At 39.2% G+C, this 25127-nt stretch overlaps 1 protein-coding gene across 2 annotated transcripts in view; it reads right to left on the bottom strand.

Moving 5' to 3' along the window:
* Positions 1-25127, bottom strand: part of NPSR1 (neuropeptide S receptor 1) — a gene marked incomplete at both ends in the record, with an annotated part of 186212 nt that overhangs the window by 16376 nt on the left and 144709 nt on the right. Inside the window, 2 exons of one of the 2 annotated variants that reach the window (XM_081286541.1) lie at positions 17494-17695; positions 20099-20192. In XM_081286541.1, the coding sequence (XP_081142667.1) occupies positions 17494-17695; positions 20099-20192 (296 nt within the window). The remainder of the gene's footprint in view (positions 1-17493; positions 17696-20098; positions 20193-25127) is intronic. The other variant, XM_081286542.1, reaches the window with a different exon arrangement.

Here is a 25127-nt window from a genome sequence, read left to right on the forward strand (position 1 = left end):
AGCTATTGTGAATTGTGCTGCTATGAACATCGATGTGGCAGTATCCCTGTAGCATGCTCTTTTAAGGTCTTCAGGGAATAGTCCAAGAAGGGCAATAGCAGAGTCAAATGGTGGTTCCATTCCCATCTTTCCCAGGAATCTCCAAACTGCTTTCCAAATTGGCCGCACCAATTTGCAGTCCCACCAGCAATGTACAAGTGTACCCTTTTCTCCACATCCTCGCCAGCACTTGTTGTTGTTTGACTTCATAGTGGCTGCCAATCTTACTGGAGTGAGATGGTATCTTAGGGTGGTTTTGATTTGCATTTCTCTGACTGCTAGAGATGGTGAGCATTTTTTCATGTACTTGTTGATTGATGGTATGTCCTCCTCTGAGAAGTGTCTGTTCAGGTCCTTGGCCCATTTGTTGATTGGGTTATTTGTTATCTTATTGTCTAATTTTTTGAGTTCTTTGTATACTCTGGATATTAGGGCTCTATCTGAAGTGTGAGGAGTAAAAATTTGTTCCCAGGATGTAGGCTCCCTATTTACCTCTCTTATTGTTTCTCTTGCTGAGAAAAAACTTTTTAGTTTAAGTAAGTCCCATTTGTTGATTCTTGTTATTAACTCTTGTGCTATGGGTGTCCTATTAAGGAATTTGGAGCCCGACCCCACAATATGTAGACAGAGCCAACTTTTTCTTCTATCAGACGCAGAGTCTCTGATTTGATATCAAGCTCCTTGATCCATTTTGAGTTAACTTTTGTGCATGGCGAGAGAAAGGGATTCAGTTTCATTTTGTTGCATATGGATTTCCAGTTTTCCCAACACCATTTGTTGAAGATGCTATCCTTCCTCCATTGCATGCTTTTAGCCCCTTTATCAAATATAAGATAGTTGTAACTTTGTGGATTAGTCTCTGTGTCCTCTATTCTATACCATTGGTCCACCCGCCTGTTTTGGTACCAGTACCATGCTGTTTTTGTCACTATTGCTCTGTAATATAGTTTGAAATCTGGTATCACTATACCGCCTGATTCACACTTCTTGCTTAGAATTGCTTTTGCTATTCTGGGTCTTTTATTTTTCCATATGAATTTCATGATTGCTTTATATATTTCCACAAGAAATGCCATTGGGATTTTGATTGGCATTGCATTGAACCTATAGAGAACTTTTGGTAATATCGCCATTTTGATAATGTTAGTTCTGCCTATCCATGAACAGGGTATATTTTTCCATCTTCTAAGATCTTCTTCTACTTCTCTCTTTAGGGTTCTGTAGTTTTCATTGTATAAATCTTTCACCTCTTTTGTTAGTATTTTATTTTTTTTGAGGATATTGTGAATGGAGTGTTTTTCCTCATTTCTGTTTCAGAAGTTTTGTCGCTGATATACAGAAATGCCTTTGATTTATGCGTGTTGATTTTATATCCTGCCACTTTGCTGAATTCATTTATTAGTTCTAGTAGTTTCTTTGTAGACCCTTTTGAGTCTTCTAGGTATAGAATCATATCATCTGCAAATAGTGATAATTTAATTTCTTCTTTTCCTATTTTTATGCCGTTAATTTCTTTTGTCTGTCTAATTGCTCTGGCTAGTATTTCAAGGACTAAATTAAATAGAAGTGGTGAGAGAGGGCATCCCTGTCTTGTTCCAGATTTTAGAGGGAATGCCTTCAACTTTTGTCCATTCAGAATGATGCTAGCCTGAGGCTTAGCATAGATAGCTTTTACAATGTCAAGGTAAGTTCCTGTTATCCCTAGTTTTTCTAATGTTTTGAACATAAAGGGGTGCTGTACTTTGTCGGATGCTTTCTCTGCATCTATCGAGATGATCATATGGTTCTTATCTGTAAGTCTATTGATGTGGTGAATAACATTTATTGATTTCCGTATATTGAACCATCCTTGCATCCCAGGGATGAATCCTACTTGATCATGGTGCACAATTTTTTTGATGTGTTTTTGTATTCGATTCGCCAGAATTTTATTGAGGATTTTTGCATCTAGGTTCATTAGAGATATTGGTCTGTAGTTTTCTTTCTTTGAGGTGTCTTTGTCTGGTTTCGGAATCAGGGTGATGTTGGCCTCATAGAATGAATTTGGAAGAGCTCCCTCTTTTTCTGTTTCCTGAAATAACTTGAAAAATATTGGTATTAATTCTTCTTTAAAGGTTTTGTAAAACTCCGCTGTATACCCATCCGGTCCTGGGCTTTTCTTGGTTGGTAGTCTTTTGATTGCTTCTTCAATTTCATCTATTGATATTGGTCTGTTCAAATTGTGTGTATCCTCCTGACTCAGTCTGGGCAAATCATATGCCTTAAGAAATTTATCGATGTCTTCACTATCTTCTATTTTATTTGGAATATGGGTTTTCAAAATAATTTCTAATTGTCTGCTGTATCTCTGTAGCATCTGTTGTGATATTGCCTTTTTCATCCCATATGTTAGTAATTTGAGTTCTCTCTCTTCTTCTCTTCGTTAGCATGACTAAAGGTCTGTCGATCTTATTTATTTTTTCAAAGAACCAATTTTTAGTTTTGTTAACTTTTTCAATAGTTTCTTTTGTTTCAATTTCATTGATTTCCGCTCTGATTTTAATTATTTCTTGCCTCTGCTACATTTGCTGTTGTTTTGCTCTTCCTTTTCTAGGGCTTTGAGATGAAGTGTGAGCTCATTTATTTGTTGGATTTTTTCTTTTTTTGAGGTATGACCTCCAGGCGATGAATTTCCCTCTTAAAACTGCTTTCATTGTGTCCCATAGATTCCAATATGTTGTGTCTGTATTTTCATTTATCTCTAAGAATTTTTTGATTTCCTCCTTTATGTCTTCTGTAACCCATTGATCATTCAGTAACATATTGTTCATTTTCCATGTGATGTAGGATTTTTCCTTCCTTCTTTTATAATTGATTTCCAGTTTCATTCCATTATGATCAGATAAAATGCATGGTATTATCTCCACCCCTTTATATTTACTGAGGGTTGCCCTATGGCATAATATATGGTCTATTTTTGAGAAGGATCCATGTGCTGCTGAGAAAAAAGTATATCCATTTGATGATGGTTAATATATTCTATACATGTCAGTTAAGTCTAGGTTATTGATTGTGGTATTGAGTTCTATAGTTTCTTTATTCAACTTTTGTTTGGAGGATCTGTCCAATGGTGAGAGAGGTGTGTTGAAGTCACCCATAATTATTGTGTTGTGGTCTATTTGATTCTTGAACTTGAGGAGAATTTTTTTATGAATGTCGCAGCACCATTATTTGATGCATAAATATTGATAATTTTTATGTCTTGTTGGTGAATGGTTCCTTTTAACAGTATATAATGTCCTTCCTTATCCCTTTTGATTAACTTAGTCTTGAAGTCGATTTTATTCGATATGAGGATGGCCACCCCTGCTTGCTTACGAGGACCGTGTGCGTGGTATATTTTTTCCCATCCTTTCACCTTCAGCCTGTGTATGTCTTTTCCAATCAGATGTGTCTCTTGGAGGCAGCATATTGTTGGATTTGTTTTTTTAATCCATGATACCAGCCAATGTCGCTTTATTGGAGAGTTTAAGCCATTAACATTCAGAGTTACTATTGATATATGGTTTGTACTTCCAGCCATGTTTGATTATTTATCCTTTATTTAAAAAATTTAGTTTGTTTCTCCATGATTGTCTTTCCCCTTGCCCTCTGTCTTTACCGAGGCACTTCCCACTGATGGTTTTGGTTATTGTTTTTCATTTCTTCCTTGTGTAGTGTTTTGCTCAAAATGCTTTGCAATGCTGGTTTTCTGGCTGCAAATTCTTTTAACTTTTGTTTATCATGAAAGATTTTTATTTCGTTGTCATACCTGAAGCTTAATTTTGCTGGATACAGAATTCTTGGTTGGCATCCATTGTCTTTCAGTGTTTGAAATACATTGTTCCATGACCTTCTTGCTTTCAGTGTCTGTGATGAAAAATCCGTTGTTAACCTTATTGTTTTACCCCTGAATGTAATCTGCCTCCTTTCTCTTGTAGCTTTTAATATTTTCTCTTTGTTCTGTATATTGGATATCTTCATAACAATGTGTCTTGGCGTTGGTCTACTGTGATTTTGTGTGCTCGGTGTCCTGTATGCATCTTAAATTTGTATATCTGTTTCCTTTTTTATTTCTGCAAAGTTCTCTGTAATTATTTCATTCAGCAGGTTACTCATTCCCTTGGTTTGAATCTCTGTACCTTCTTCTATCCTGATGACTCGTAAGTTTGGTTTTTTTATGTTATCCCATAACTCTTGGATGTTTTTCTTGTGATTTTTTTTACCAGCCTTTCTGATTTGGCTAGACTCTTTTCAAGATGATATATTTTGTCTTCATTATCTGACGTTCTGGCTTCTACTTGCTCCACTCTGTTAGTGATACTCTCAATTGAGTTTTTAATTTGGTTTATCGTTTCCTTCATTTCTAGATTTATTGTTTGATTATTTTTTATAATCTCTATCTCCTGATAAAGATGCTTAACTTCTTCTTTTATCTGTTTATGTAATTCATTCTCAATGTGTTCTTTTGCTGCTTGAATTTGCTGTCTTGTATCCTCTTTAAGGTTCCATTCCATCTGTCAAAGGTGTTCCTTGAGTTCTTTATATGACCATTTTTCTGATGACTCTAGGTCCTCCTGAATATTTAGGCTGTCCTGCATTGTTTGTACTCCTTTTCTTCCTTGCTTTTTCAAGTTGCTCATGTTACTTCTTGTTCTGTTTGACTGCTGAGTTACTGTTTACTCCTATAAATTTATTTGATGCTTGGGAGGAAAGGTATTAGAAGGGAAGGGAAGAAGTCACTAAAGAGAATGAGAGTAAGCAGGTAGAATTCAAGGAAGGGCGAATAAGAAAATTGAAAAGAAATGAAAAGACAAAAGAAGAAAAAAATAGGAAATAAAAAAGAAAAAAAGTTTTCAAAAAAATAACAATAATAAAAAATTAAAATTAAAATTAGAAGAAAAAAATTTAAAAAAATTAAAAAAAAATTTAAAAAACAAGAAAGAAAAATGAAAATGAAAGAAAAAACCCAAATCAAAAAAAAGAGAGAGAAAAAAAACTAATAAATGTAGTCTTAGAGTTTGATTAACTTCTCTTCCAGTAGGTGGCGCTGTGCCTACCAGGCCAAGTTTCTCCTGTCAATACTCGGGAACCAATCACTGTGCAGCAGCTCCTCCTCCCAGACTGGGCGAGTCTCCAATCCTGTGTGCCTAGGGCCTCCTCTTGTGTCTAGTCACTTCCCCACTTTTCCTCTAGCCAGGCCCCTCTCACGGGTGCCGCTCACCACAATACTGGCTACACGCCAGGTCTGCTGCTCCCGGGAGCCCTGTTTTCATGGACGACTGGGCACACTCTCCCTGTTTGCCATTCCCTCAGACCCTAAGTTTGTATAGCTTGGGCCTGAGAATCCTCAGCGAATTTTACTTGCCCTCTGGTAGCCACACCCGCGGTAGCTGGTGCAAGAGACCTCAGTTGTCAGCCCTGGTGGGAGCGGTAGCCTGGAGTTCCGCGCCACGGGTCCCGCGCCACATCTGATTCCCTCGGTCTGGCTATCGTGCTCATGGGAGAGCTGGGAGGGGCCCTTATGGGAGAGCTGGGAGGGGCCCTTAAGGTTTCCCCGATGTGTGGAGAGGGAAGGCTAGGGAATTACACACTTGTAGCCAAAGGTTTCAATGAAGTTATCTCCTCCACCACAGTCTGGTGACATCAGTTCTCTGCCATGGTGGTATCTCTTGCAAATGGCGACAGTTCGTTTCCCTTTGCCGGGTGACCAATGCAACGGGTGGTTCCTTACTGTCTCTCCCAAGCCCCGTTTCAAACCTGTGGCCACTACCTATGAAGGCTCGGTAGGCATTTACCTCCGTACGATGAGAAGGGCTGACCAGTTGTTTCAGCCGGATGGATTAGTGCTGAGTCACAGCTGTTTGTCTGTGGGAAGCAGGCGAACGGGAGCTTGAATTCAGCCGATCCGGGCTCTGTGTGTGTTCTGAGAGGCCCAGACTGTTCGCCCCAGATCCACGTCAGCTCAGCATTGCCTAGTGATCCTGAGCAAACAGATTTAGGTTGTTTACGACTCCCTATGCCCGCACAGCTGAAGAGGTCAGATACTTGATCTCTCCATGCCTGCCGCCATGTTGGAATCCCCTTAGACTCTTTTTTAATGTTATTTGACATTTCAAGTTTATTTAAGCACCTCAACTAAAAACTTTGGGACAAAGCACTGCTTTATTTTAAAACTGCATCATCTTTCCTCTTGTGAATCACTAGTTCAAAAAAAGAAAAAGAAAGAAAGAAAGTAAAGAAATCAGAGCTCCAGTTTGTAGTAGCTGACACAGCACTAATTGCTTTTAATGTAGACTATAGCTTAATTAATGACTGTGCAATGATGGTTGGAGCACACCATCCCTTACTGCCTCTCCCACTTGCTCAGCAAGCTCCTCTGAATGCTCCAGGACAGCTCAGGGCCTTTTTGGAGCATCCTACTCCTTCTCATATTCCTTCCCAGGGACTCTTCTGGAATTTATATGCCTTCATTACAGAAAAACTGGGGAAAAACTTGTGAGTCTATTCTTTACCCGAAGCTGAATGTTTCTTAGATCAGAGAAACTTGTTTCCTAGGAAAATGAAACTCAAGGTAAGGTTACAACTACCATGAAATGTTAATGGTGTCTGGCAATTAGAACCCTAGTATTTAATTGATCAGTAATTCAAATATTTATTGACCATCAACCCACATGCATAATAGAAAAGTTCAGGAAGGTCCTATGAGTTAGGGATTTTTCTTTTTCTACTTAGGACCAATCAGATAAGTGGAAAGGTAGGGCCAGCTTCACTGTTAGCCAGGCAAACACCTGGTTGCTAGGGTATCCCTTTCAGTTTCTGCTCAAACCAAGCTATTTTCTCACAATGTAGCAGCCATGCATCACAGAGACACCTACATAATTTTTGTCTTCTTCTTTCATAGCACCATTCCTTCATTTAACTAACCAGCAAGTTCTTTTTTGGGGGGTGGCAGGGTTCCAGGGATTAAACTCAGGGGCACTGAACCACTGAGCCACATCCCCAGCCATATTCTGTATTTTATTTAGAGACAGGGTCTCATTGAGTTGCTCAGTGCCTCACTTTTGTTGAGTATGGCTTTGAACTCGTGATCTTCCTGCCTCAGCCTCCTGAGCTGCTGGGATTACAGATGTATGCCACCACGCCTGGATTTTGTGGATTGGCCCTTAAAAATGACTTCATCAAATCCACCTTTCTCTCCACCTCTCCTCTTTAGCATTAGGACAAATATTTGCAACCTGTCTTTTTTCATTTTGGTAACTTCTCTTATTGTGGTAAAATATACATAAAATTTACTATTTTAGTCATTTTTAAATGGTGCAGTTCTATAGCACTAGGTACATTTACACTGTTGTGCTACCAGAATTACCACTCATCTCCAGAAAGTATCAACTTCCCCATTGAAACTGTCTCCATACAACACATAGACACAAAAATGAAAGTTTCATGAATTTGTGTTTCATCTTTGCACAGGAGCCAGGCTAATCTCTGATTAATTCCAATTTCAGTATACGTGTTATCAAAGAAGAGCTCTGATAACTGCTTGCCTCATTATTGCCATATCTTCAATCACCCACACTATGCTGTCACCTCTAATGCCCATGCCACCATCAGAGCTGGAGCTGTAGGACAGAAGACCATTCTTTGGCTCAACCCTCTCCCCACCCCCTGTGATTCCACTTTCCCACCAGATGCTATCCAGTCTCTTTAATAGGGTGTCCAATCTTTCCACAGTCTACCTGGGCCTTCCTCACCCTCACCATCATCCTCCTACACCTCCACTCACTGTCTTTTGATATATCTTTTCCCAGGTTGGTCAATCAATGCAAGTAGGCCAACAGACGTACCCTGACTTCATGCTTTAGGTGCAGTAGTCTGGATGAACGTGAGTTCCAGTTCTTCCCTTTTCTCTGTGCCTTCTTTATCCTCTACCTGGAACATATTTTCTTGCTTTTCAAACACATTCTCTACAAATTACTCTTATATGAAAACTTCTTGAGTTGCCTTCCCATGATTATCGGCTTGCCCTTCCTTGGGGCCTCCATGGTAAGAGAACATTGACTACATGGAGTCTTGTCTATGGCAGTCAGGTATTAGAGATCAGCAGTTATGGAAGTAGCCCATTCTCAGAACACAGCTAAGAAAAAGCATCTTTGTTACAACTCCTTCCTTGTCTTTGGTCTATCTTTGCTTTCTCAATAGGCTTAGCTTTTCTGGAAACATCTTCGAAATCTGAAAACTGAAGGACTTCTCAGTATCTCTTTCCTGAACTGGCTGGTCTAGTTCCTCATTTTAGAGGAGATAATCTAAACACAGAACTGTTTTCCTTCATGTCATTCACAGAGGCAACCCTCGGTAAGTGGGACAAGGCGAGATCCCAGGTGACCAGAGTGAGACTCTAAGGAGGATGCCTGAGGATAGTTTCTGAGTTTGTCTTCTGGGTCACGAATGGTAAGCATTCAGGAAACAGAAAAAATAGTTTGTTCTCCCACAGGACACAATAGGCATTGCTCCACTGAGATTACAAGTACTTCCTTCAAGATCTCCACAGGACTTGGCCCAGGGTTTGGACTTATTGGATACCTATTGCAGTCTTGGAGCCATAGACCTTCAGAGTCAGAGAGGACCTAAGGCTCCCACTCTGCCAACCAACTTTCCTGACCCTCATATTTGGGGCCTGACGATGATGTCCAGTTGTACTCTTGAGATCTTGTTAGAAGCCACATGCCCCTCTGCTCTGCCCTTGTGTTTTGGAATAGCTGGTCCAACACTTGACAAAAATGCCCTCTTAACTCTTCTACAAGCAGGCACCTTAATGTGTCTCTCTCCTTCATAAATATTAATTTCACAATATTCATTCTGAACACCTGTTTGTCCCAGGCACTAGTTGAAACACCATGGAAACTATGGTTGGTAAAACAAACAAGGTATTGGTCCCCTGGATGCCCACATTTTATTTGAGGAGATAGACAATAATAAAATAATGTCATAAGTACTATGTGATTTCAAGGAATAAAATGCTATAAAGATAAAATGCTAGTGGTGCAATGGTATAACAGGGGCCCTGAGTTATTCCAGGGGTTGAGGAAACCTTCCCAGAGAGGGTAAACTTTTAGCTAAGACCTGAAAGGTAAAAATGTTTTCCAAATGCAGAAGAGGGTAATCTCAGGTACAGCAAGCTGCATACACAAAAGTTCTGAGGCAGGAGAAAGTGTGGTGCACTTGAAGACCAATGTGGCTAGAAGTTGGAGAGAAAGCAGATTATGTGGTCTGAGATGCGGACAGAAAGTGAAGCAAGCACCAGATCATTCATGACCTTGTGTACTGGGTCGAAGGTTTTTTCTTTTTTCTTTTGGTACCTGGGATTGAACCCAGGAATGTTTAACCACTGAACAACACCCCCATGCCTTTTTATACTTTGAGAGAGGGTCTAAGTTGCTTAGGGCCTTGCTAAGTTGCTGAGGCTAGCTTTGAACTTGTGATCCTCCTGCCTCAGCCTCCTAAGCTGCTGGGATTGCAGGTATGTGCCACTGCACTCTGGTAAGTTAAAATTTTGATGATTCTGAGACAATAGAAACCTACTAAAGGACTTTTAGGAGGAAAGTGAAATGATTGATTAACTTATTTTTTCCCACAGTTCAAGCACTTTCATTATGTATGATTTGTTTCCATTTGTGTGTAAAATAAGGAAAAAAAATATATATGTATTTATAGAGGGATTAAATAGTCCTAGAATTGTCTACAAGGGCAATGTCTATCAGTGCTACATCTGAGGAGTAGGAAAGGAGGGAGTGAGGAAAGTCTCTACTTTTTATTTCATACTCTTGTATGCTGAGCAACTGTCCACACAAAATAGTGGCTTTGGATATGGTGTGGAGCACAGATTAAAAGGGGGTAAGGAATGGACAGAGAGCTATTCCACTCAACTGGTGAAAGAAGGTAACAGTTATGGGACTGCTATTGACTTGTCCTTGGATTTGATTCCATCCTTTATGAAGTGACCAGAGTAGAGTGACCTGATGCTAAGATGGAGAAAATATGTCCCAGAAGAAATGTACATCATTTGGCTCAGGAATCCTGAAATGGGAGCAAGAGCCACGTGCCTCACCTCTTGCCCCAGTGCTCTGCGGGACTTGGTCAGGGGCTGAGTAGTGAGTGTTGAGCCCTGCTGTGTGCCTGCTCCTCTATAAAGCACTTGACATCCTTGTCTCATTAACTCCATCTGTTAACACGGTGCTGGGCTCCATATGGTAAATGCTTAATGCATATTAATTATGCTTCTGTTTTTATTTCGGGATGTTATATATGAATGATGGGAAGAAGGGCACTGTCTCCCCTTTATGGATGATAAAACCAGAGTCTCACAAAAGGGTAGTTATGTTAGTTGGCTTTTTGTTGCTGTAAACAAAATACCTGACATGAACATCTTTGAGGAAGGAGGATTTATTTTAGTTCATACTTTTAGAGGATTCATTCCATGGTTGTCTGGCTTCATTGCTGTGGACCCAAGGTGAGTCAGAACATCATGGGGGCTAAGGAAAGCTGCTCAGCTCATGGCATCTGGAAGGGGAGAGAGGGTGTGCACAAGGGGCCAGATATAAGATATACCCTTCCAAGACACTTCCACAGCAACCTGCTTCCTCCAACTAGGTCTCCCTTCCTAGTAGTCCATGCAGTCATCAATAGATTAATCCAATGATGAGGTCATAGCCTTCGTGATACAATCATTTTATAGAAGTTCCACTTCTGAACACACGAGACTTTGGGGCACATTCCAGATCCAAACCATAACAGAAGTGTCAGAAATATGATTCCCATTGAGGTCTATTGGCCAGCCAGGCTCTAATATGATGGTAACTGTGACAATAATGGTGATTTGCTCACCATTAACATCAAACCAATAATTAGGCCAAATTCTTTGTGGAGGTTGTAACATTTAATCTCCCCATTGTCCATATGGACAATGCTATCAATATTACAGTAGATGGGAAGTCTGTAGCTTTGAAAGATTTAATGACTTGGCTGAGTTTACGCCACTAGAAGATAGGGTAGACCATATCCTGGGCCCTCTGACTTCATAGGCTGTTAGCCAGCAAAGAGGGGACACAGGGTCCTTTACAGAGTATATTTGAGGCTTATATGCTACATATGGCTTTAGTTACTTATTCCTAGACCTTTTGACTAATCTCTGGACCAGATTAGCACCTCCTGCTGTGGGTCCCTTAGGGCTCTCCACTTTACCAGACTCTAATGCACATTACCATAAGATGTAACTCCCCCCTTCCCCACTACCTAGCTGGCTGCCTTTCTGTGATTAGGGAAGATTCTTGAAGCCATGTATGTCTTACCACTGCTGTATCCCCCTTACCTAGCTCAATGTTTGACAAAGAGTGGGTGATATACAGGAATTTCCAGAAATAATGAATAAATGAAAAAAAAGCATGAAGGGTCTATGGCTCACAAACATGTCTGTATGCAGTTGGGGTTGGGGCAGTATGAAGGCAGAATTAATCATTGGGTAGAAAGATGTAGAGACAACTTGCTACTTTAAGGAACTAAGAAAAATTTAAAGTCCTGATATATGTATTTCTTTAGCACCAGGTCAGATGGGCTTCCAGGACAGAGAAAGGGATGCCCCAAATAACTCATTTTGGTACCATGGAGTTAACTGAGATCTCTTCAAGGTAACAGGAGAAGAAGTCACTTTAAAGTCTGCAGTAGATCAGATGAATTCACTGATGTCTGGTACCAGCAGGAGTGAACAGTTGGGTATCAGTGAGCATGCTTAACTCCCAATCCAAATTGACACTGGCAGTTAGACTATCTATTATCTCTCCTAATTGCAACTTCAAAGCCATGGCTAGCTAAACTTTAAAACTTTGCATTCCTTTCATATCTCTCCCTCTTCTCTTTTCAGTGTAACTTCTTGTCAAGCTACAGCAGTTCCAGCTACAGTCTAGCACGGCACAGCAATGGAGCTCCTTTCCTGGACTTCTATCTTGAGGATGGAGAAATCAAAACATTTCCAGAAGAGTTTCTCTTGCGCCTTATTGGCCAGAATTGGTTCATAAGATCATTTCTGAACCATTCACAAATTCAGGGGAGGGTTTGCCATGAATCACCAGGAGTGGAAGTGGAATAGATGTTGGAAATTCAACCACATTCACCAGAAAATGTGGCAAACTAGTGAGAATTTTTTTTTTCCTCTAAAGATATACTAACATTTTGCCACCTCTTGGGTAACAAAATATATAGGATGTCACTTTCTTTCCTGATAGGATATGTTGGCTCAGTTCCCTGTTATTCTCCTTGATCTTGGTCCTCAAGGCCATGGACAGATCTGCCCAGGCCACTGGGGACCTTTTACTCACCAGGGCCTTGTACTCCACAAGGGACCAACCAGCCTGGGGACTTTCCTACAGACTAAGCGCTATTCTCCAAGCAAAATAAATAGATTTTTCTCACATATTACAAATCAGTGCTCCATGACTAATGTTCATTTTTCCACTTATTCCTTTGTAATTTTTGGCCATGGATCTTCTCTGCCTATACCTTTATCTCACAGAGATAAGAATAATAGAAGGATAAGAAATCAATTAAATAGGAAGAAAATAAGCACAGCTAGTGTAAAGCAATTACCGCAGGGCTAATAACCTCCCCTGCAACAATTAGACAGTTATGTCAAATGAATTTTAAAACCATTGGAGTTGTTTTGAGCAGAAAAACTAGGTATTGCCTTTGCTGTCAGTCACTATGACTTCAAATCCTGGGAGCCTGATTAAGTTGATGAAGGACCAGCAACATCTTTATTCATGCACAGCTCTTGGCAGAATTTGTCACAGACAGTACAATGCCTCCCTTTCCCTCTTTTCTTCTTCCCTGCCGTCTTTCCTCACTTCCTTTCTCATGTACTTATGGACGAGCTACCATAGACCCCAAACTGACCTAGGTACTATGTAATCACAAATTTCTGAATTAGGTTGTGTGGGGGTGGGGGTGGGGCAGAGCAGACACAGAGAGAGACATGACAGATCTGTTTTGTGACTGGTGCACTGTATCATGCAGTCTGCATTGTTCACTCAGTCCAATGTTGACCAAGGGTACCAAGTGCCCATGGTGTACCAGGTTGGAATCCAGAAACTAGGAGGCAGCAGTCCTTGTATTCACAAGCTGTGGCCACACAAGCAGGGGATTGCACTACTACCAAGTTTTAAAAATAATATGAGCAAAGAGAGGTTCAGGTTAGGGAAATGAAGACATGATGTGCTTGTTGGCCTAAGGTTGCCAGGAACAGGTCCACCATGGAGTTGTTAATGAAAATGAGACACACAGGTGAGGGGAATGTTTGTTCATCAAACAGCAAATGGTTGATTATGGTTGTAGCAGGGGCAAGCAGTGGGCATCAACAGCTTACCCTGGAGTAGCCAGGGAGTTCTCAAAAAGGATAAGTCATCTTGTGCTAGCCAATATTAAATGAATGTAAAGCTTCAGTAAGTAAAACCATGTGCTATTCATGGCAGAAAAGCCAGGAATTCGGTTATTTTTACTTTCTCTCCTTTTCTTAATTATTTCAATCATTATTACCTGAAAACAAAATAAAACCATATCCAATATGAAGGGGCAAATGACAAGCTATTCACAACATATTAAAAACAGAAATAATGCAGGGAAATGGATGGCACTAGAGCAGATTATGCTTAGTGAAGCTAGCCAATCCCTAAAAAACAAATACCAAATGTCTTCCTTGATATAATGAGAGCAACTAAGAACGGAACAGGGAGGATGAGCAGGAAGAAAAGACTAGCATTAAACAGAGACATGAGGCGGGAGGGAAAGGGAGAAAAAAAGGGAAATCACATGTAAATGGAGGGAGACCCCCATTGTTATACAAAATTACATTTAAGAGTTTACTAGGGGAATGGGATAACAAACATGGAGGGAAATGAATTACAGTAGATGGGGTAGAGAGAGAAGATGGGAGGGGAGGGGAGGGGGGATAGTAGAGGATAGGAAAGGTAGCAGAATACAACAGTCACTAATATGGCAGTATGTAAAAATGTGATGTGTAACCAATGTGATTCTGCAATCTGTATTTGGGGAAAAAATGGGAGTTCATAACCCAATTGATTCTATTTTATGAAATATGATTGGTCATGAGCTTTGTAAAGTTGTGAACATCCAATAAAAAAAAAATAAAAAAATAAAAGTAAAAAAAAAAATAAAAACAGAAATAAGGTTAATGCATAAAGACTATCTCAAAGATTAAGAATATAGCAAATGAAAGCATTCCGACAAAAAATGAGTAAAAGAATTTGAATATGTACTTTGTTTTAAAAAAATGGCAATAAACATAAAGTATGTTCAATCTCTTTTGTGATGAAAGAAATGCCAAATAAGATGACAAAGGTTTTTGGCCTATTGATTTTGTAAGGACATATACAGCACATCTGAGAACAGGGAGGTAGGGTTTACAAAGTTAGAACTTTGAACTGGTCCTTCTGCTTACTTAAGCTTGGCATTAGGAGTTTATTTAACCTTACTTAAAACAGGCACAAGAAACAGAATCAAGATAGTATGGGAAAGGAAAAAAGCAGGGATGGTGGAGGAAAGGAGAGAGAGAGAAGGAAGAGGAGAGATGAGTTGAATCTTAGGCCTGAGACATAGACTATACTGTAACAGAGCCCCTTTGAAATTGAAAGAGCTAAAATACTTTTCTGCAGCTTCCTGTTTGTTATTTTCTTGATGTCAGTCGAAGTTGAGAAGCTTTGCCCAAAGCCCAGGCAGTGCCATCAAAGATTGAAAAAGAAATTGTGATGTGTTCTCTGCTTAGCTAAATCTACCTATATATATCCCCTGCCTTTTCTTTCTATATATCTTAACCATGTCTGTAGGAACTGCAAAGAGACAGTCTAGCTGTTTTCTACTCAGTGTTGGCCGAACTGCATTAAGGGTCATCTTATCTTTTTACATCCTTTATTTCTTATGAGGGAAGGTGACTGAATCCAGCCAGCAGAGAGGGTTTGGGGTGGGTGTGGGACCTCAGGTAGGTTCCCTGGCTTGGCTGCTGTAAAAATATCAAGAATTAGGTAGAAAACAAATTCTTCACAAAACTCTGCCTGGGCCTGGCCCTGGTTCAAGAGGTGGAGTATGCACTGTCCCCCAGAGAAAGGAGCCACCATGTTCTTTTTCCCAGGGAAAAGTAGAGCTAAAGGATGATCATCGGGCTTCTTGTGAGACAGGAATTGCTTCTGCAGAAACTCAAGGACAAGGGAGGTCACGACTAGAGTTCACTGTTCTGTCTGGAAGTGAGGAGCCAGGAGCAGGCCTGAAGGAGGCCTTATTTGATGAGAGCTGGGTGAAACTCGCTTTTGAAATCATTTCCCTTAATCAGCAAACAAATTATATTTTGCCTTTTCAAGGACACTTCAAGAAAAAGGACAAGTTAGGCTAAAGGCAAGTTTGAGAAGTCCTTGAGTTAAATGGAAAAAAAAAAAGCCTGAATTAATATAGGAAGAACTCTCAGACAGTGAAAGATGTGAGATGTGGCTAGATACCTGTCCTTGCGGGCTGTGAGAGTCACCTTATGTGCTGCTGCATCCACCCAGCTGAGTCTGGGCTGTGCCCCCAGCAGAGTGGAAATCAATCAGAAGTGAAGCCAGGACAGTGCTGCTGTGGAAATCAATGCTTCAGTTGCCTTTGATCACATGAGTTGCGCTTCCCAAATGCTTTCTTGCTCTCTCCTCTTCCCCTAGCCCCTTCTAACATTGTTGCTAAGACTTAGCTTTGATTGGTTATCTAAATAAGCTTCATTTTCCCTTCTAGCATCCTCCCACCTTCAGCTCGGCAGAAAGGAGGGCAGTAAATTGAAATTAAGTGTGGATGTTAATTTGTCGATTCAGCAGCGAGACTGGACAACATCCAAGCTCAGTGATGTTAAAATCAGATTTTTTTTGGAGTCACTCTGTTCCTGCCCAGCTCTACCTCTGATGGGGAGGAAGTTACTTTGCCTCTTTTTGCCCTAAGTCTACTCTTACCAAAAATTGAGGGGTGGGATGTGTGATAGATAATGTTTCTCCCAGATTTAGTATTTTATGAGACTCAAGCAACAGAGAGCACAAAAAGGTAATTCCTATAATATCAAGAAACACTTGAACAATATTCAAGCAGCTTAATAATTAAAAAAAAATATATTAAAACAATGAGATATTTTCTTACCCTTGCAGTTTGGGAAAGATTTAATAAAAAGAAAATGGGTCTATTTTGCACTGGGCTGAAGAAGGGAAACCAATGCTTTTGGCTGGAGCAGACCTTTCCTGAGGATCGTTTGTGAATATACATCAGAAGTCAAAATGAGCATCATCTTTGATCTAGAAACTCCACTAAAATGAGTTCTGCAGACATAGTCAGACTCGTGTGTAATTTTAATTACAAGGAGTTTCATCACAGTATTTGTACTACCCAAAATCAAAGGCTGATCTTCCACTGTCCAGGACATGTTATATGACACATCTTGGCAGGTGTGGGGGCACCCAAAAAGTGGCCCACATACACAGCTAACATGAGTCTCCCCGTGGTCCCTCACCCTATCCACACATGGAGGACTACTGTTTCACCCAGTGAGATCCTGCCTTGGACAGGGTGCTGTGGTCATCTGTCCTGAAAGACAATCTGTGACCCACCATTGGCTGCAGGACCAAGTGGACATCTTAGGGCTCAGTTGCCCAGGCCGTTCACAAGGAACCTACCCCCAGCCATTATCAAATTCTTTCTCAATGGAACTGCCTGCCTGTCTGCTCAGTGCCCCTACTCACTCTGATCTCTGGTCCCCAGGGCGCCTGCTTCCTCCCTACTTTTCCTTCTCCTACCTGAATCCTTCCCTCCTTTAATGACGGCTTCCAAGAAATGTCTGTTGCCATTACCTGACCCGGTCAATGCCCACATACTCTCATATATTAGCGTGTACCAACTATTTTGTTCAGTTTGTTTTGAGTATACCTATCTTTCCATTTATAAGATGCATGAAGCTAGTTTCATATTATGTATTTGAAAGGTGGTATGACAGGTCGTTCAATTAAACCTGGATTTCAATCCTGTGTGATGTTGGATAAGCTACTTAACCTCTTTGATTTGGCTTTTTATCATTCATAAAATGAAGACTTTGGTGCTTTTTTCACAGGATTGTACTGTGGAAATGGGGTAATTGTTAGCCATGTAGCACAATACCTACTCTTTAGCACATTCTCAGTGAATGTTAGTTCTCTCTTCCTGACTCTCTTTGGGAGGAGTTGGCTTAGCTCATGGTAGCTATATCTTAAATCTTAGGACCTGGACAGTTCCTCAAGGACATCAAGAACAATGAGTGATCAGAAGGGGAGCAAAGCAGTCCCTGGAAAAGTAGAAAAGCCCCCTTGTGGGTCTGGCCTGCTGGCAACTTACCTGATGATCGTCAGAGGAATAAAGTACACTAGGAAGGCCACAATGGTCATGTATGGGGTCCAGTACGAGTCATCAGGCCACAGGGCCCAGCACTGCACTTCACCATTGGAGAGTGTCCTTTTACCGAATATGATCAGGGTGGGAATGGAGAACAGGAAGGAGAGGCTCCAGGCAACCCCGATGAGGACCTTAGCTTGCTTTTCTGCTCAGAGGAAAAGGAGAGATGCCTGAGTACCTGGGAATATCTTCAGGAACACACTTCGAGTCTATTGTAGAAAAGGACTTCTGTGAAAAGGCCACTTGGACCTCTCAGAACCTCTTGTAGCCTCAGTTTCCTCATGTGTAAAATGGGATGGTAGCACCTGTTGCCTGGAATGCATATCTCCTACTAGAAGTGTAAGTTCCCACTTCCCTGTGTTACCCCAACAACTGAGAGAATTCTTACTCTAAAGATTGTTATCTGGTTGGTGGAATTTTCTATCTAAATGTTTAAGCTTGCAATTCTTTAGTTATTAGTTAAAATGAGCATTTATATATATATGTATGTATATATGTGTGTGTGTGTGTGTGTGTGTGTGTGTGTGTGTATAGCTTCTATTAATTTGTGTTTGCTTCTTTATCTGTTTATAACTTTTGCGCATTTTGTTTTTCAATTTGCTTTGCCAAAGTACTGGGGATTTAAATAAGTGTTGCTTTACCATTGAACAACATCCCCAGCCCTCTTTATTTATTTATTTTTTATTTTGAGACAAGATCACACTAAGTTGCTTAAGATGGCCTCAGACTGGCAATCCTCCTGCTTCAGCGTCCTGAGTTGATGGGATTAAAGGCATGCACCATGATGACTGATTTTGTCAAAGTTCTTTATAAGATGGATATTAGTTCTTTGCCTCATATGTTCAAATATTTTCAATTCATCCTTTTGCTTTTAATTTATGAATTTTATTATTTGTATAAATAGTTTAATAATTTTGATATAGTAAAAAACTCTCCTTGTTTTCCTTATTGTTTCTGCATTTGGTATTATTCCTAGAAGCAAATTTCCCTAAGATTTATTCATATATATTCTTTTGATATTTTTTATGTTTAAAAGGTTTCTTTTTCAATCTAACAGGAACCTTATTTGTAATTAACTGTGACATGTGGTAATTTAATTTTTTTAAGAATGTAGAGAGCTATTACAACTCTATATACTGACTCATTCTTTCCAAGCTAACCTGAAAGTTCATATGCTTTATATATACTATTATAATTCCAGTATCTTATAGTTCTAATGATCAAAGTTTGATTTGTGTTTTAATATCTGGCACTGCATGAATCTCTTCACTATTATTGATATTTTTCTAATTATTTTTATATTTATTTTTTCCTAAAGAGCTTTACAATTGTCAACTTCTCTGGAGTTGCTGACTAAGGAAGCTACCACTTTAATAAAAAGCAGTAAAAAATACATTTACTATTCAAAGTATCTGTGTCAGTTTGTATCCTTGTCAATAGTAAATGAAATTACCACATTTCCTCACCTTCTTGCAACTCTCCAACGACATTCATTACACTTTATTCTAAAGTTCTGCTTGCTCTATTAACTTTGTTTTCCTTAGGAGTAAATTCTGTGGAATGATATTTTAAATGTATGATCTATTTTCCACAGTTTGGCTTCTGTCACTTTTCCTTAATAATGTTTGAAATTGCTACTCATCTTTGTCGCCAAGATTTTCAGTTACGTTGCTCATTTTTTCAGTTTTCACAGTCAGCTTGTGGGAAGGTGGCTTAACACTGGGCGTGGAAGAGGGTGGCCTCTGCTTGAGGTTGGAGTTGTGGTCAGTTGGTCCTACGGTGAGGTCCCCACCATCTCTCCAAGGCTTCCCACAGCCCCAATCTGTTTCTTTGAACTCAGCATTCTCACTGAGCTTGCTTATTTGAAAGCAGAGACTCCATTTCTGCTGCCTGTGTGGAGTGAAGGAGGGCAGCTGGAAGGGAAATGTACTTAACCCTCCATATTGTGCTGCAGAAATCACTCTGTTTCCTGGGTCCTCTCCTGCTCTGGGCACTTACAGAGTGTGTTCTAAGAGTACTAACATACTACTGCAAGCATCATCTGTGGTACTGTGGGCTGACCCATCTGCTTCTTTCTATCAAGGATCTTCACTATTTCTGGGTCAAGGAGGATTTCCTTTGTTTTCAGTATAATAATCAATAAAAAATATTTTTTTCATTTTTTTCCTGTAGTTTTGGGGTAAGAACTATGGAGTGCTAGTTTCTAGAAAGTGAGCAAGTTAAAGTGGGAGTGTTCATTTCTTTGCAGATATGCTTGTCAATAGGGCTCTAAAGGACCTTGGTGGAAACACAGAGTCAATGTCAAAGGTGGGTCCTTAGCCATCCCTGGGAACAGTAGGCATTTTCCCAGGTACCTCAGCTTTTTCTTCTATACCCCTTTGAACAACAAGACCCATGAAGTGGGGAAGGAAGAACAAAGAAGGAGAACAAAGAGAGGACAAGGAAAAGAAGAAGGGAAATAAGAGCACTATTGTTAAGAATAAAATATCAATGAAAATAATCCCACCCTCATTCAAGGAAGATGCCTCATGAAGGGAGGCTTGCTTACCTCCTTGCAGAAACTTCATGGGGTAGACGATGGCATGGTATCTGTCTATGCTGAGGGACACCAGGACGTAGGTAGAGGCATAGAGCAGTACAACCTAAAAATACAAGTGAGAGGAGTTATGTGACGTCATACAGGTGAGGAGCACATGTAATGGAAAGAATTGTCTTTTATGCTATTTAGAAATCTGGGGTGAGGGTTGGGTTGTGGGGGTGGGTGCTGACATTCCCTGCTGAGGAGCAGGTTGCAGTTCTTGATACTGGAATTTGCATTGCTACTGGTGATGGGTGAGAATGCTTTTAGCTCCCACTCACTCATTCAACTGGCTTCTTGGAAATTCCATATTACAGGATCAGTCAGTCCCTCTTGACATTTGCATGGTACATTTATTTGTAATTGACTTTTAAAGCTAAATTAATTTTCTCTGCCACAATTGACATTCCAGAATAATTAGAAACAAAGGTTCATTTGCCTTTTATCAGTGTGAATAGTTGAGAAATGATAGAAGGGTTCCGGTTTCAGTAGGTCCATATGCTGTTCTGAATCATTTATCATCAGCAGCACCGACACCATCAGAGAGCTCCCCTGCTTCGTCCACTTCTCTAGCAGAGCTGTTCACTAGGGTCAGTTTCTGAGTCTCCTCTCCCTCCTCCACACTGCCTCTTTTATTAACCTTACCCACACCCTTTAATTATCTTGTGCAGTTTTATTTGCATACTCTGCAGAAGAAGAAATTGGGATATAAGAAATTAATATCTCTTCTGCAAGTGACATATTTAAAATGTAATTAAATGAAATATCTCTGAAAGGATGATCATGGTGGAAAATTGTCAGGTAACTTGAAACTTCATTTCTACCAAGAGCCCAGCTTATCTCTGCTTTGTAAACTTAGGATCAAGTATAGAGGGGGTATACGAGTAAAGAACACTGAAGACTGAAGTCTAAAGATGAGTGTCTTTCTTCTTGGTATTTACCTATGTGCTGAATTTGTACCTTTTTGTTCTTTCTCCAGCTCAGACAAGTAACAACCAACTGTAGTTGCTCCTTAACTTACAATGGGGTAACACCCCAATAAACCCATTGTAAGTCAAAAAGACATTAAGTTGGTCATGCATTTAATATATTTAACCTAGCTCAGCCTAGCTTGCCTTCAATGAGCTCAGAAGACTTAACGTTATTAGCCTGCATTTGGGCAAGATAATCAAACATGAAGTTTATTTTACAATAAAGTGTTGAATTCCTCACTTAATTTATTAAGTACTCTGCTGAAAGGAAAAAACAGAATGGTTGTATAGGTATTCTTTGCACCACTATAAAGTCTAAAAATTATAAATTAAATCATGAGAAGTTGGGAACCATCTGTATACCGTCTCCCCCCCCCCATCTTGGTAACACTACCACAAATGCACCTCAGCACTTAATTTGTGGAAAGTGCCACAGGGAGAGGAAAGTGAGGAATGTTCAGATTGAAGGCTCCCCTGAGAGACATAAACAAGAATTTTACTCTTGTGTAAAGGAGACAAATAGAGATAGAGAAAATGGATGGCTTAGTTGAAAGGAAAAATCAGACATTTGTGTCCTTCGAGAAAAATGAGGCTTCTATGTTCAGTGCATGAATTCAGAGTTATTGAGGCTGACCACACACAGCGGAGGAGGTGGCATTGTAGAAAGGCAACAAATGGGATGGAAGGTCATGGTAAAGGTCATAAGAATCTTGAACATCTGTAGCTGCCTTGAGTCAGGACCTGGGGCAAGAGGAAAGATCACCAAATTCGGGGCTAGGGCACGGGGCACAGGGCCAGGGCACAGAGCAGAGCAACAGAAAATGTTAGCAAAAAGAGATCAACTTTGAGACACTATCAAAATGATATTCAACTTCAGAGATGAAACATCTTCAAACATCTAGGCAGGGTAAAAAAAAAATTAAAGGTTATCTAAAAAAGTGCATTTCGAATTATCACGCTTCTTCTCCACAAAAATAAATGCCAGAGAACAGTATAACAACATGTTCAGAGTTTTGAAAGAAAAATTATGATCCAAGAATTTTGTAAATATAACTTCTATGCCAAGGCACAGTACATAGAAGGGAGGAAATTTAATAGCACATACCACATGCTCTTCCTTAAATTCTCCTTGAGGAAATATTTGAGTTGATTGAGAATTATTTCAAAATTAAAAACTCCAGAAGAGGAAAGGGGATAGAATAGTAACAACTATGGTAAGTAAAGATGTTAGGAAAATATAAAATGTTTACAAAATAATTATAAATGTAGTTATGAAAAATTTCAGGGAAAAATCTGGGAGTGGAATGAGGGAAGAGAGTAACAGGAAAGAAATCATGTTAAATTTCCATTTAGACATTTTATCTATCTCTTTTGCCTGTATTCTGATGTAGATATAGTAAATCTAAAAATTAAATATAGCTATGACGGAGTGAAATAAAAGTAGAGAAAATTAATGTATGTATCCTATAACTGCTCTAACAGATTCCATAAGTCTGGTGACTTTAAAAAAACACAAATTTATTCTCTCCACAGTTCTGAAGACTGGAAGTCCAAATCAGTTCTACTAGACCCAAATAAAGGTCTATGAAGGGCTCTAGACCTTGCAGAAACTCTGAGGGAAAATCCATCCCTTGCCTCTTTCAGCTTTAGCTAACTGCCAGCATTCCTTTGCTTGTGGACACATCAATCAATGTCTGTCTCTGTGATTACAGTACCTTCTCATCTATGTGTCAAATCTCCCTCTGCCTCCTGCTTATGAATCCCTGGACTAATTCAGGATAACCTTCTCATTTCAAGATTTCTAATTTAATCACTCATGCAAATCTCTTTTGTCATGCATAGGTTTCAAGTATTTGAATGTAGATAATCTAGGAGGGGATATTTTTCAGCCAACTATAATTAATAACCAAATAAAAACAAATAAGGAACAAGAAAAGCTTAACAAAGGAAGGTTAAAATGAAGAGAGTAAAATAATGATAAACACTGGTTTGCACAATTCATACGAATGACTTAAGCTTCATTCTAAAACTGACTATTTTAAAAGAAAATATTCCCTAAGATCCATCCATATACTGTTTGGAAGAGAAACCACTAAAATCAAATACTATCTGAGTTATAAACAAAGGAATGGTCACAAGTATATAAAGAAATTAAAAACTAAAAGAAGGCCTTCATTTTGATATAATACAAATTAGATTCAAAGCAAATGATATTACATGTGATATAGGGATTATTTATATTGACAAAAATATGACCTATAATGGTAATAGAACATTCATAAACTTATATGTAATAAGTAACATCACATTAAATGTATATAATAAAACATTACTATTTCTACCGAAGAAAAAATACAAGCAAGAAAAACCAAATTTTGTAATATAAGAAAGATACACATTATTGTAAAAATCTAGACAACATTTCAACAATTGGTTATATCCCAAACGACCAAGAAAGAAAATTGCTCAATAGTTTCCAAAAAGTAGAACTTAAGCAATTCATATATTTCGAGAAAACAAGCAATAGAGCTGCAATTAGTAACATGTTTTTTTTTTTGAATACCACTTGGAAATTTAAACATCCTCATAATTAACTCAAGTCAAGAAGGAAATCAAAGTACAATTATAGTCAATTCATAAATGTCAACAATGAAAACTCTACATATCAACAACATATGGGATACCATTCGGAGAACAGATGGCAGTTTGAGGACATATGTCTGAATTCTCACTAGCCCACCCCTTAATTCTGACAGAAATGACCTAGGAAATATGAAACTAAAGAAAATCTTGCACAGAGAAGTGAGATTTAAATGCTAGAAACAGAGAAATTTTACTGAGAAAAATGCCAGATTGGATTCATATAAAGGAGGATTTCTGCACTGATTTAAAAAAATAGTTTTTAGAACAATTTTATATTTACAAAATCACTGCAGTTAGTAGAGAGAATTCCTATTTCACCCATCTCCTACCTACACACTTTCCCCTATTATTCATGTCTTGCATTAGTATGGTCCATTTGTTTAAACTGATGAATCAATATTGATATATTATTATTAATTAAACTCCACGGTTTTTATTAAAGTTCATTCTTTGTGTTGTGCAATTCATTGCAGTTTGACAGTTTATAATGCCATGTGTTTACCATTACAGTATTTTACCAAAGAGTTTCACTGATGCAAAATTTCCCTGTGCTTTATCTATTCATCCCTTCCTCCTCCAAATCTCTGATAACCACTGATTTTTTTTAAACTGTCCTGTAGTTTTTCCTTTTTTAAGAAGTAGCATAATTGGAAGTACACAGTACATAAGCTTTTAAGACTGGACTCTTAGCAATGTGCATTTAATATTCCTCTATATGTTTTCATGGCTTGAGAGTTCATTGCTGTGAACAAAATACTCAATAATAATAGCTTAGAGGAAGAAAAGTTTATTTTGGCTCATGGTTTTGAAGGCTTCAGTCCATGGTTGTCTGGTTCCATTGCTCTGGGTCCGAGGTGAAGCAGAAGATCATGGTGGTGGGGCATGATAAAGGAACTGCTTAGTTGTGGTGGCCAAGAAGCAGAGAGAGAATGGAAGCCAGGGACCAGATATATAATTCTTAAGACATGCCCCTGTGACCTACTTCCTCCAGCCATGTCTCACTTGCCTGCAGTTACCACTTTGAGTCCATTCAAATGAATTAATTCACTGATTACGTTACGGCTCTTATAATATAATCATTTTATCTATGACCATTCTGCATTGTCAAAGATGAGCCTTTAGGGAGGACACCTCATATCCAAACCATGAGATTCTGCTCCTGATCCCCAAAAGCTCATATCCATATCACCACACAAAATGCATTTAGCTCATCTCCAATAGTTCAAAGTCTCCTAGATACTTAAGGCAAACTCATGCCTCTGAGACTCTGTAAAAATTAAAAGCAAATTATATAAATCCAATATATAATGGTACAGAGTGAACATTTCCATTCTAAAAGGGAGAGAAAGGGGTATAGAGAAAAGGATGCAACAACAACTAGACTG

The sequence above is a fragment of the Spermophilus citellus genome (genome assembly GCF_964194105.1).
Source record: "Spermophilus citellus genome assembly, chromosome: 3".
Lineage (NCBI taxonomy): Eukaryota > Metazoa > Chordata > Mammalia > Rodentia > Sciuridae > Spermophilus > Spermophilus citellus.